At 37.9% G+C, this 12,909-nt stretch overlaps 1 protein-coding gene across 5 annotated transcripts in view; it reads left to right on the top strand.

The window, feature by feature from the left end:
- Cbl (E3 ubiquitin-protein ligase CBL) overlaps positions 1-12,909 on the top strand; it is a 468,900-nt gene that overhangs the window by 218,694 nt on the left and 237,297 nt on the right. For all 5 annotated transcript variants that reach the window (XM_067136287.2, XM_067136286.2, XM_067136285.2 and 2 more), the window contains exon 5: positions 2,070-2,289. In XM_067136287.2, coding sequence (XP_066992388.2) covers positions 2,070-2,289 — 220 coding nt within the window. The remainder of the gene's footprint in view (positions 1-2,069; positions 2,290-12,909) is intronic.

The raw sequence follows: 12,909 nt of genomic DNA, 5'->3' as shown, positions 1-12,909 counted from the left end.
GCATTTTGCTCAATTGATTTGTTGGCTGATGATGACGCGCAATGAGCGTCGAAACTAGTACCAACCTTCTCTAAACATTATGTGATATATATTCACATCAATAAACATTCATGGTATTGAAAAGGTGGACCTTTAACATTTTCATTTTACTGTAATCCCAGTTCAGTACGGAACAAAATGTTCTAACTTTCAAGGCACATATGAACAGCATAGAAGCCTTCATCATCACTCATTAGCTTAGATGGATTGGTCTCATCCAGCCTATGAATTATAGCAGACTGCCTAAACAATTTCTCTACGGTGAGATTGGTCATGACAAAAGGCCGCAAGGTGCCCGTTTGAAACGTTAAGGACCAGCTTAAGAGGACTATGAATAGCACCAACATAAATGCTGACGCCTGGGCAACAACTGCACAAAACCGTGTTCTATGGCGCAAAGCTACTGCAGAAGGTGTCTCACTGTTTGAGCAGGCACATTACAGACAATGAATTGAAACTCGTGAAAAGCGGAAACTACGTCAGATCCAACTGCTTCCTCCACCCACCTTTAGATGTGATCTGTGCTGCCGCATGTTTCTTGCGAAGATTGGCTTGATCAGTCATCAGCGACATCTCCACAGAGGCAACGGACTTTAAGAATTGGAGGAGAAAAACGTATTCTCGGAAACGAGTAGCGGCCGATAAATACTTTCCACTATTTCATCAGTACTGTACAACTTTTGCTGTAGTATTGGACAGTAATGTCAAAGATTGTATTTGTTATGGTGTTTACTGCAGGAAGAACTAAATTGTTCCTCTGTCCAGTGTCACTGTTCCTTCTTCGCAATCATGAGACCAACCTTGTAAGATACTAGTAAAGCCTTGTCATTGTTCAAACCTGAAGCTATTTCCCTTCTGGTTTCCCTAATTTCTTTAAAGTTCTAGAAAGTGGGCCTTAGGCAAAGCATAAAGTAAAAGAATGTTTGTACTTTGGAAAGGATTCAAAGTGTCGTTGCTTTCTCTATGGTGGTCAGCTAAGGGTACTTGAACATTTTGGGCACCTTTTGAGAGAAAGTTTATGAACATATATATAAACAAAGAATATGATGAGTTTAGTTAGGTGCAGAAAATATGGTAGGTTTGATCAGCTTCCATAGTTGGGAGTAACTACCCTAAGTTATTGTGTGTGCAGCATTGTTGAATGGGAGACTAATAAACATTCCCACAATATGACTGATTCCCTAAAAGCTGCTATTACCCCAAGTAAAGTCTAACATTGATGAGGATCGTGCAGTTCGTGCATGTCAACATTGAAACAGTCAGTGTGAGTAAAAGTGGTTGAATTAAATAAATGTGTACTCCAAACAATATTGCATTTGTGTACCAAGTTTTACATCAATATACTTTGTTATTCAACAAAATTGATTGTCATGTTTCTCTCGTGTATCCTCAGATACCTTTTGCATTCTGTATATAAACAGTATAGAAATGAAGAGGTAGCCTTTGTACAAGTTCATGAACCAGTCTGCAGACTGAGATACTGTCAGGCAGGTCAGAAGTGATTTAAAATGTGAATTGTTATCTTCCTATGTCTAGAGTTTTGATCAAATATTTTCTGAACAATGAATATTGAATTTTCACGACCGCATTGTAATCGAAACAGACTTTCAACGTATTAGGTCGTGTTACGTACATGTAGTACATGTTGAAGAGATGTTAAGTACAGAACAAAAATGGCCAGCCGGACACCAGTGGGATCCGAACCCACAACCTCCCGGAGCAACCCGTACTACATGTACGTAACACGACCTAATACGTTGAAAGTCTGTTTCGATTTTCTGGACAGGTGATATCAGTTCTTCAGCTTGAAACTCCTTGTTTTAGTTCTTGGACTACTTTTCAAGCTGTACACGGTGAAAAAGCATTAGGGGTTTAGTTCTTGGACTACTTTTCAAGCTGTACACGGTGAAAAAGCATTAGGGGTTCATTACAGTAGAACTTCAAAGCCTATATAACCCGAGGTTATGATATGAATGTTATCATATAAGTCAAATAAACATTCACATGTAAGTCAACTGTGCTTGTTTCAGCTACCTGTATCCAGATGGGCGTAATATGAATCCTGATCTGTCGTGGGCAGTCCAGCCTACACCGGAAGATCATATCAAAGTCACTCAAGAACAGTATGAACTCTATTGTGAAATGGGGTCTACATTTCAGTTATGCAAGATATGTGCTGAGAATGACAAGGATATCCGAATCGAACCATGTGGCCATCTCCTCTGTACTCCGTGCCTAACCTCGTGGCAGGTAGGAGTGCCGTTCAAGTACTTTTTGTAAAAAAAACTGTGCAATGTGTGTAATTTGGGACAGTCCAACAGTGAAGAATTCAACAGAAGTACAGGATATCCTTCACCCACCATCATAATTTCTCCTTATCCAGCTCCTGCTGGGTCGGGGTATTTTTAGCACTTCTCCATCTTCCTCTTTCCTTCCACCATTCCTCTTCCACGATCTTCCCAGTCTAAAGTTTGTCTTCTTATGCTTCTCTTCACTGATTCAGTCCACTTTGTTCTAGGTTTTCCTCTTGCTCTCTTGCCCTTGCACTTTGCCTTATCGTTCTACGATGCGATTTTATTTGACGTAAATAAATATCACACGAGAACACGTTCACTTCCTTGTATAAATTACTTTATTTACACTGTACGCCACAACACACAACTATACACAGTAGCAAGTGACACTATATACAACACTCAATAGCGGAGTACCCTGAAGTCGATTCAGACAACTACAGATATCAACAACACTGACCCGCGCACTATAACATACTCTCTCTTGAATTTCCCGCCTCGCTCGCTCGCTCGCTCACTCACTCACTCACTCGAGTCCAATGATCTGACTGGCTCACTGACTTGACAGCTCGATATTTATACTATTCGATCAACCATCTAGAATGATCGACTTCTGGAAGAGTTCTTACAACACTCTAATGAAACACACTTGAAACTGATCGATCAGCTAGTCGAATGGGTACTCGAATGTTCTTTCAATATTTAAAAATGTACAGGGAAATATATACAACATTCATAATGTCTCTACATGTATCTGGATAATAAAACCTTACAGTAAGTTTCCAGAACCCTTCATATACACCAAATGTAGTACAGTAAGTCTAACATACGAACATTATGGAATTTTCTACCGCTATCGACTCTATAGATTTTGAGGTTAAACAATACGTATTTGAGGTTATACAATTTTATACTACATATTTACAGAGGAACCATGTACTAGTCATGTTACACTTAATAAAATATAATTTAGCATTAAATAAACTATAATTAAAATATATTAAACACAATAATTGAAGGTTTTACGTCAGTTACGATGTCGTACCTACGACAGCCTCCAGCATCTGTCATATAATTCTATTCTCCTCCATCCTCTTTACATGTCCAAACCACCTTAGTTTATTATTTTCAATTCTCTCATTTAGCTTTCCTATCCCAGCTTCCTTCATTTTTCACTCTTGTCTTTCCTTGTCTTTCCTATCATAATTCTTAGGAATTTCTTCTCACTGGCTTGAATTCTACTCTCTTGCCTGCTAGTCAAAGTCCAAGTCTCAGCTACATAAGTCAGTATGGGAACATAATACATTTTGTACATTATCTCTCTACTTTTCCTTGGTACCGTACTTCTTTGCTCCAAACAAGTTTTCTTACAATTCGGTAGAATTCATTGCCCTGCTGTACCCTCCTGCTAATCTCCATGTCCACCCTAGCATTTTGCATTGATTCACCTCCTAGATATTCAAAGCTGTTCACAATTTCCAGACTCTGACTTCCAATTTTCACAGTGCTCTTTCCTTGCCTTTCCCCTCTTTTCATCACCATAGTCTTGCATTTATCTGTACTGATTTTCATGCCATACTTCTCAATTTTTTCGTTCAGTACATCTAGTTGTTGTTGCACTTCTTTGCTGTTCTTTCCCCAGATCACATCATGTGCAAATAGCAGAAACTTCATCTCTTTATTTCCATAGGCTCCCTTTGTTGCCTTTACAATTTTGTCCATGACCATAATAAACAAAAGAGGTAACAGCACACTCCCCTGTCGTAGTCTAGTCTTATTCCTAAACCATTCTGTCTTTCCAACTGGGGCCAGTACCCTGTTAACACAGTTGGACATTGCTTGCGCCATTGCTAACATTTCTCTTCCAAGTTTTCTTCAACCATGGTTTCCAAAACTTCTCTCTGGGGACACTATTATATGCCTTTTCTATATCTATGGAAGTCATGACCAGGATACTTTCCATATTCCCAGTTATTCCATCACTGGGTCCACTGTAGATCTTCCACTCCTGAAGCCATATTGTTCCTCTTGTAACTCTTCTTCAATCTTTCTTCTCATTCTTCTTTCTAATATCCTTTCCAGTATTTTGACTACCTGCGATATAAGTGTGACTCCTCTATAGTTACAAACTTTCTTGTCCCCTTTCTTAAACACTGGTATTATTATCCCTTTTTTTTTTCAGTCTTCTGGTACACATTGTGTTTACACACACTTTAGTATCAGATCAAAAATTAGATGTACGGCTTTTCAGGCGTTTGCTCTATTAACCAGCATTTCGTCTTAGGTCTGACACTAGACTCGTCAGAGTGGGATGTGTCAGACCCTACCCACTTATGCTGGGGTGTATGCAGGTGAACTTATCAGAAGCCTCTTATGTGGCACAGTCTGATAACTGCATACGGGAGATAAAACTCCACAATGGAATTAATGCCCGCCTAGCAATTCCAAATGGTAATTCTAAATTCCCATGGAGGGAATTAGATATTTTTCCACCAATAGAGCATATAAAAATCACTTTTACATAATCTTTTATTTTCCCAACTTGCTGCCCATTTGGCTCTCATTTTGTGGATACAATTTTCTTTTTTTTTTAAATGATTAGCGGATGTACCCGTGCTTCGCTACGTGATTCTCAGAAAGACTGACCTTGTGGTTTTCCTAACTGAATTCCACAAAAGTCATTACAAAAATGTCAGTAGGAAGGTAGCAGTTAAAAGCAATGTTATTATATAAAATATAATGTTATCTAGATCCCCAGCTACTTACCGTCAATATTCAGACAAGCTGTTATACTCGGTACAACCGAGCGAGTTGACCATGTGGTTAGGGGCGCGCAGCCGTGAGCTTGCATCCAGGAGATAGTGAATTCGAACCCTACTGTCGGTAACCGTGAAGATTATATTTCACGGTTTCCCATTTTTACACCAGGCAAATGCTGGGGCTGTATCTTAATTAAGGTCAAGGCCGTTTCCTTCACATTCCTAGCCCTTTCCTATCCCATCATCGCCATAAGACCTATCTTTGTCGGTGCGATGTAAAGCACATTTTTTAAAAATACTCGATACGCTGCAGTAATCCTATCTATCGTAGATGAGGGTCAACAGAAGACACAAAGCACATCACAATAAACAATGGTCAATGTAATGTTATTGTTGATAAATTTGATGAGCTTTCCATATTGTAGGCTTTCACATGTAGTTTTCTTTCGACTCTGTTATATTAGGGCATCTTATAAAATTATTTATGGCGTAGACTGTAGTTCCCTATTCTCTGACTTCACATACCGAATTTCATTAAATTCTTTTTACCCATTCTCTCATGACTCAGCGCTGATATGGACTTAGTAACAAAAATCTAAATTCATGAATATCTCTGCGATCATAGCTGGTATGGTAACAATACACAAGATATAAATGATCGGAAATTCAATACTATATAACTTCAGTTATGTAGTATTTAACGATACGACCACTAATAACATAAATATTTGAGAATTAAATTTTAGGCCTTCCCCTAAACTACCATTTCACTCAGTGCGAATAAAATAATTTATGGCCTAGATTATAGTGATTTATTCCTCGACTTTGTATACCGATTTTCATTAAGATAGGACCACTAATAACATAAATATTCAAGAATTAAATTTTAGGCCTTCTCCTAAACTGCCATTTTTCTCAACATGAATACAATTATTTATGGCCTAGATTGTAGCGACTTATTCCTAGACTTTGCCTACTGATTTTCGTTAAGATATGGCCACTAATAACATAAATATTTGAGAATTAAATTTTAGGGTTTCTCCTAAACTACCATTTCACTCAGCATGAATACAATTATTTATGGCCTAGATTGTAGCGACTTATTCCTAGACTTTGCCTACTGATTTTCGTTAAGATATGGCCACTAATAACATAAATATTTGAGAATTAAATTTTAGGGTTTCTCCTAAACTACCATTTCACTCAGCATGAATACAATTATTTATGGCCTAGATTGTAGCGACTTATTCCTCGACTCTGCGTACCGATTTTCATTAAATTCTCTTCAGCCGTTTTCTCGTGATGCGTGTACATGCATGCATACATACATACATACATACAAACAGAAATTATGGAAAATTAAAAAGTGCATTTTCTTGTTACTGTGGACACGACTGATACAGAAATACCATCCTTTTAAAATTCTGAGCAATGTATAGACAAAACTTTTATTTTATATATATAGATTAACAATTCTGCAAAGAATATGGGTCCAACTTGTGTAAAATTTCCAGTATGTGCTTTAGATCTAACGTAACATGCTTTCTTTTCAAAACCAAGTCACTGTACTTTAATTGAAGCACAGTTTCAAGTAAAATCATTGATACATTGATGGTGTCCAGTTAACCCTTTCAGACCTGAATTTCTTCCCACCAATAACATTTTTTTTGACACACATTGGTTCTTATGGGGTCCATAAACATTAGTAAACATTAAAAAAAGGGAATATATTATTTTTATTGACATTTATGGGATGTCCATGTTCGTGTACAAACCGCATTAAGGGCCGGTTTTACCATCTGCTGGTAAAGTGGCTGGCAGCTGCCCGGGAGGTAAACTATCTGGGGGTGTAAAGCAGCTGGTACTTTGCGTTGCATGCAACCACCTCCGTGCAAGCGCTGGGTAGCTACCAGGAGCTAGACACCGATATACGGAGTTGGCTAGACTGATTTTCAGCGACTTCTCGCTTTCGAGTGAGGTGCTATCTATCGTCAGATGTATGAAGCTCATTTCGATTGTCTTATTTTCCTGTGCTTGCATCTGTTGATTATCTTCAGAAAGCCTAATAAGGGGAGTCTTTAAGAGTTATGGATAACGATTTATGTCAAGCTTTCGTAATTTTAATCTATGAGCTTCAAAATCAATACCTAATTGGGATTAAAATCTCGAGATTACATTTTCTTATGCCAGTTACAACGTGCAGTTATAACCTGTCATGTAAGGCAGTTTTTTTGGAAAGTATTCTCGTAGTAGATTGGTCAAGTCGCTCGCTTTGTAATAGAAGGTACGCAGGTTTTCATCGTCTTTCTAATTTACATTTTAAAAAATATTTTCGTTCCCTGCCGTTGTTCTTAACTCTTTTTCACGCGCTTCCATATACGTATATACACCCAACATCTTCCTTACGGACGTATTGCCTTTGAGCATTCTATCTGCAGGCTTCTGTGAATTGATTATCTCCACAATGCTCTATTTACAACTAGCTATGTGATCTCGTTTAGTTCCACATGATTCCATTTATTTATAATGCATTTCATTCTAATGTTTATGAAGATAAAGTTGGAAGGTACCGTACTGTTAAAGAACTAATCGGGGTAAATATCCATCATAGGAAGAGGAATTCGGGAATGGAATAGTTTCCAATTTCTTCGAAATCATTTACAAGAAGACTATGTAAACAACTGATAGGGAATCTGCTACCTGGGCGACAGTCCTATACAGTATGCTATATTAATCGTAACATCACTTTCTATAAGTAGCACACACACAAAGCATTTTCCTAGTAGACATGATATTATGATTTAACATTTCAATGAAATATGTTATTAAAAAAGGAACGTATGAAAAGAGGCAGACAGATTAATACAACACTAATAATGAAAAGAAAAAAGATTCATCATAACGAAGACTTGAACCTGCAAACCTCGTATTATGAACTGTGCACGTTAGCCATTACACTACGAAGTACCTTGAGGTAATGGGGATACAAGTAACAAGTAACGAATCAACATACTTACAAAACTTATTCCATGGCATGGATTACAATATACTGACACTAGACGCGACTAACCATGTTCACAGAATAAACCACACGTCTCACACACTGATTGACCTTATTATAACAAACAATCCGCAGGAAGCGGTAAAACATGGACAGCTTGCTTTACCAGGTATTTCGACCCACGATCTCATATACTTATGTTACTCTCTCAAGGCACCAAAGAACAAAACCAGGTACATAATGCGAAGGGACTTCAAGCATTTTAATACTGAGATAATACGAAATGAAGCATATCAATTGCTGTGGAATGACATTCTACTGACTAATGACATTGATGATAAGGTTGACAGACTGAACTCTTTAATATTAGGACTGTATGACAAACACGCCCCGAAGAAGCAAATTCGAGTTTCTCACCCTTCGTCTCCTTGGCTAACAAATGAAATTAAGTCGGTCATGGCAAATCGTGATGCTTGGTATAGGCGATTTAGGCGAACTGAAAGCACTAGTGATTTCGAAAATTACCGTATTCTTCGAAATCAAGTTAAGAAATTAATTCGTAACAGCAAGTATAAATATATTCAAGAGATAACAAACAGACGAAATTCAGCACTAATATGGAAACATTTTCATCAGATGGGTATAGGTCGCAGCCTGACCATGCAGACACCCAGTATACCACTTGATGATCTAAATTCTCATTTTACGAAAGCAGCATACACTAATAATGATATTACTGACAATAATGACTATGATGCTAACTATACTAATAATGATAATAATAGTAGTAATAATCATCATCATCGTCATCGACCAGTTGATGACCTAACTGATGATGATATTAACACCATAAATGTTCATTCCCGAGTAAATCAAGTAAAATTCACTTTCAAAAAAGTTGGTGCGAACGATGTGAAGCGTGTAATTTACTCCCTCAAGTCAGATGCTCCGAGTAATGACGACATACCATTATCTTTCATAAAAAATATTATTGGTGCCATATTACCTATTCTGACGCATATATTTAATCATTGCCTCGTACAGGGAGTATTCCCAGCTGTGTGGAAGCACGGTATCGTCATTCCTACTCCTAAGAAGAATTCTCCTAATTTACCATCAGATTATTGCTCTATATCCATTCTCCCACCCCTTTCCAAAGTACTAGAACGCTTGGTACACGAACAAGTCCTCACTTACTTGACTAACTTCTCACTGCTTGACCCTTACCAATCTGGTTTCAAGAAAGGACACAGCACAACGACTGCCCTACTGAAAGTAACTGATGATGTCCGACAGGCAATGGACACTCGACAAGTGACTGTACTGGTTCTACGTGATTTTTCTAGTGCTTTTGATACTGTTGTTCCTCAACTGCTACTTTCAAAATTAGATTCGTTAAATTTCAGCAAGACGGCAATAAACTTTTTCAGTTCGTACCTCAAAAATCGCCGTCAGTGTGTCAAAGTAAATAATAGCAGATCTGAGTGGCTTAACAAACCCCTCGGTGTCCCCCAAGGGTCTGTACTTGGACCATTGCTGTTTGCAATTTACTTACATGATGTTGCCAAATCGATTACACATTGCAAGTATCATCTTTATGCTGATGATCTGCAGATCTACTACCACTCAAGAACTGATAAAATTCAGAGTGCTGTAGAAAAAGTTAATGCTGATTTAAGTCTCATAAGTAATTTTGCATTGAGTAACAATCTCAAAATTAATCCTCTTAAAATGCAAGCAATAATCATTGGTACTTCAAAAAACTTACACGTCTTAAAACAATACGAAATTCCTCCTGTAGCACTAAACAATACCATTATTCCATTTTGTGAAACAGTTATGAATCTTGGTGTGGCTATAAGCGAAACATTGAACTGGTCGCAACATGTGACGAAAGTGTGCCAAAAGGTATATCAATGCCTGCATCCTCTGAAGCGGTTTAAAAATATATTTCCTTGGTCCTTGAAAATAAAGCTCATTCAATCACTCTTGTTTCCAATTCTCGAATACTGTGATATAGTTTTTATTGATATCAATAACGAGCAAAGCATGAGACTGCAACGTGCCCAAAATGCATGCATCAGGTATGCATTCGACATACAACCATACGCCCATGTATCCCCATTTTATACACAATTATCTTGGTTACGACTTAATGGCAGACGTAGACTCCATGCAACTACTTTGGTGTATCAAGTGCTTTCTGAAAACACTCCTCCTTACCTATCCACTAGATTTCGCTACCTGTTCAATACCCGGTCAGGCTGTACACTAGAAATTCCTGTGCATCGAACCGCAACCTACAACAGATCGTTCACGATCACCGCCACGAGCTGGTGGAATGAACTCCCCAATGACATCAGAGTAGCTAAATCTAAGATAAAAATTTAAAATCCTTTGCCAGCGTCATCTTTTAAGCACTTCTAGTCTTTCTTGAGTGTGAATGGGATGCATGAATGAGAGTGAATATGGTTGTTTATTGCATTGTGTTCCTGTATATAATTTAGTTATACTTTACTCACCTTAGTTTAGTTAGTGATACTTTAGTTGCTTTAGTTATACTTTAGGTTGTAAAAATTTCATATGTTTAAATTTTATGTAAAAATTACATTGTATATACTATACATGAAGTGGTTAAGTGTAAGAAAGGGCGGGGAGCCCTAACTTCACCACAATAAAGACGCTTTAATAATAATAATAATAATAATAATAATAATAATAATAATAATACATAGAAATAAGTTATACCTGGTGTTTGAAAACTGAAAAAGTAGAATTTTAAATCTCATTTGAAATTATTTCCAAATAGGATTTGATTTTATATCCTTTTAGAGTTTCTTTGTGAAAGCTTGACGTATAAAATGTGTTCCCTACGCTATCAATGTGAGAGTCTGGTGTGCCCGTTGCAACTCTGAAGCAGCATTAATGTTCAAAATCCTGCAATACAATATCGATCACTGTTACAGTATAATGCTTTTTTCAGTATAGTAAGCCAATTTGAGTTGTATGCCACCAGAAATACATCTAATAATGTTCAGCTCTCAAAACTTGCCCGGCAGGTAAAGTCTTATCGGGTCCTCGAAGTGGCCGATAAATTACGCGCCGGGTAACGATGATTTATGCTGCCGATAGCGCTACCTGGGAGAGGTCGAACAGAAACGTCCTTTTGCGCGGAGGGCAAGTTACACGCTACTTTACCAGTAGGTGGTAGAACCGGCCCTAAGAGGTGCTTTTACTTTTGTTCAGCCACTTGAATATAATTTACAGTTTGTACAATAGATCGTCATAAGACAACTATAGAAATGGCATTACAACTGCTGTTACACATCTCCAACATAGGCATTGTTAATTACTTGCTATTTTCAGACATACTATGAAATCCACTAAAACTATTACGGTCCTTGTTGATGCACAAATGTACATTGCAGTTGTCACATCGGAAATGCGATTTCCCAGTACAGCCCCGCTTTTTTCATCTTGCTGCCTGTTTCTGTTGATTGTGCTGAGGCATATTATCAGTTAGATCCTTTTGAACCTCCACTGTGGGATGTATCTCACCTCTTCTTCTCTGTGTTGGTGCTTCCTCTACTCCTTGTTCAAGCGATGGTCTTCCATGTTTCTTTGCATATACCGCTTTACCAACCTTAAGAAGGCCCTCTGCAACTTGCACGCGGAAGTGAAGCAGATCCATAACTTGCTTTGTAGGCACACCAGATAACTCAGTCTCTCCGATATTCAATCGAGCTGTTACACAGAACTAAATCCATGGCATGAAAAAGCATTCTGAGAGTCCACTTCCTTGACCTGATATAAATTCGGTATAGACTGATTAGTTGATCAAGGAGATCTACTCCACCCATTCCATGATTACATAGTTTCACAATTTCAGGGCGTGTAACATCAACATACTTGCTTGTTTTTGAATCCCATTGTAGAACTGTATCTTCTGTCCCAGAACCAACAAAATTGGACGCAAGTACAACAGAACGATTGCCCATCCACTTGACCATCACCACATCATCATTATTAACAAGCTGATCACTGACCCCTTCCTTTCTTCTTTGCATCACTGTCGGATATTACAGGTGGACTAGCAAACCTGTTTATGCGGCATGTACCTCCTGCCAGTATGTTGTTACTTCTTAGAATGAGGAACAAGTTGTAAGTTGAAAAGACGTTATCAAAAAATAATTTGTGACCATGGTTGTGAATTCGATTTGATAGATGGAGTACCACGGCTGCCCCTAGTCCTAACTGCTTTACATTTTCTTGATTTGGTTTTGTTGTGCCACCCTGATATACTAAGAAATCGTACGCCAAACCACTTTTGCCACACAGAACAAAAATTTTGATTCCCCAAGGATAGGGCATACCCTTGACGTACTGTTTCACTGAAAAATATCCTCTGAAGGGAACCATCTCCTCATCGATACATAAGTTTTCTTCTAATTGTAACTTCAAGCAGCGATCACGTACAGCGTTGTAAAGAGGGTGTGCCTTCGGTATTGATCAGGTGGAACTTTTCTTTCTTTTATGACATTTGGTGGCTATCAATACGGAACAAAAATGAAATTTATAAAGCAGAAGTCTGTTATAGCGAGAATTCATAACCGCAAAAAATTTACTCGCTATAACAGATTATCGTTATATCAGATTTTTTTGTAAAAATCGGGAAAATCCCCATACACATTAAAATCAGTATGAAATGGCAATCCGTTTGTTCAGAACATTTTCGCGGGAAATATCACACAATGGCTTACTTGTTTGCTATTTTTCAAAATCCGATACTACACGAAAGTGGATGATTAATTTCATT

The sequence above is a fragment of the Anabrus simplex genome, chromosome 1 (genome assembly GCF_040414725.1).
Source record: "Anabrus simplex isolate iqAnaSimp1 chromosome 1, ASM4041472v1, whole genome shotgun sequence".
In the NCBI taxonomy this organism is placed as follows: Eukaryota; Metazoa; Arthropoda; class Insecta; order Orthoptera; family Tettigoniidae; genus Anabrus; species Anabrus simplex.
The sequence above is the reverse complement of the archived record's forward strand: the minus strand, read 5'-3'. Positions and strand labels throughout refer to the sequence as shown.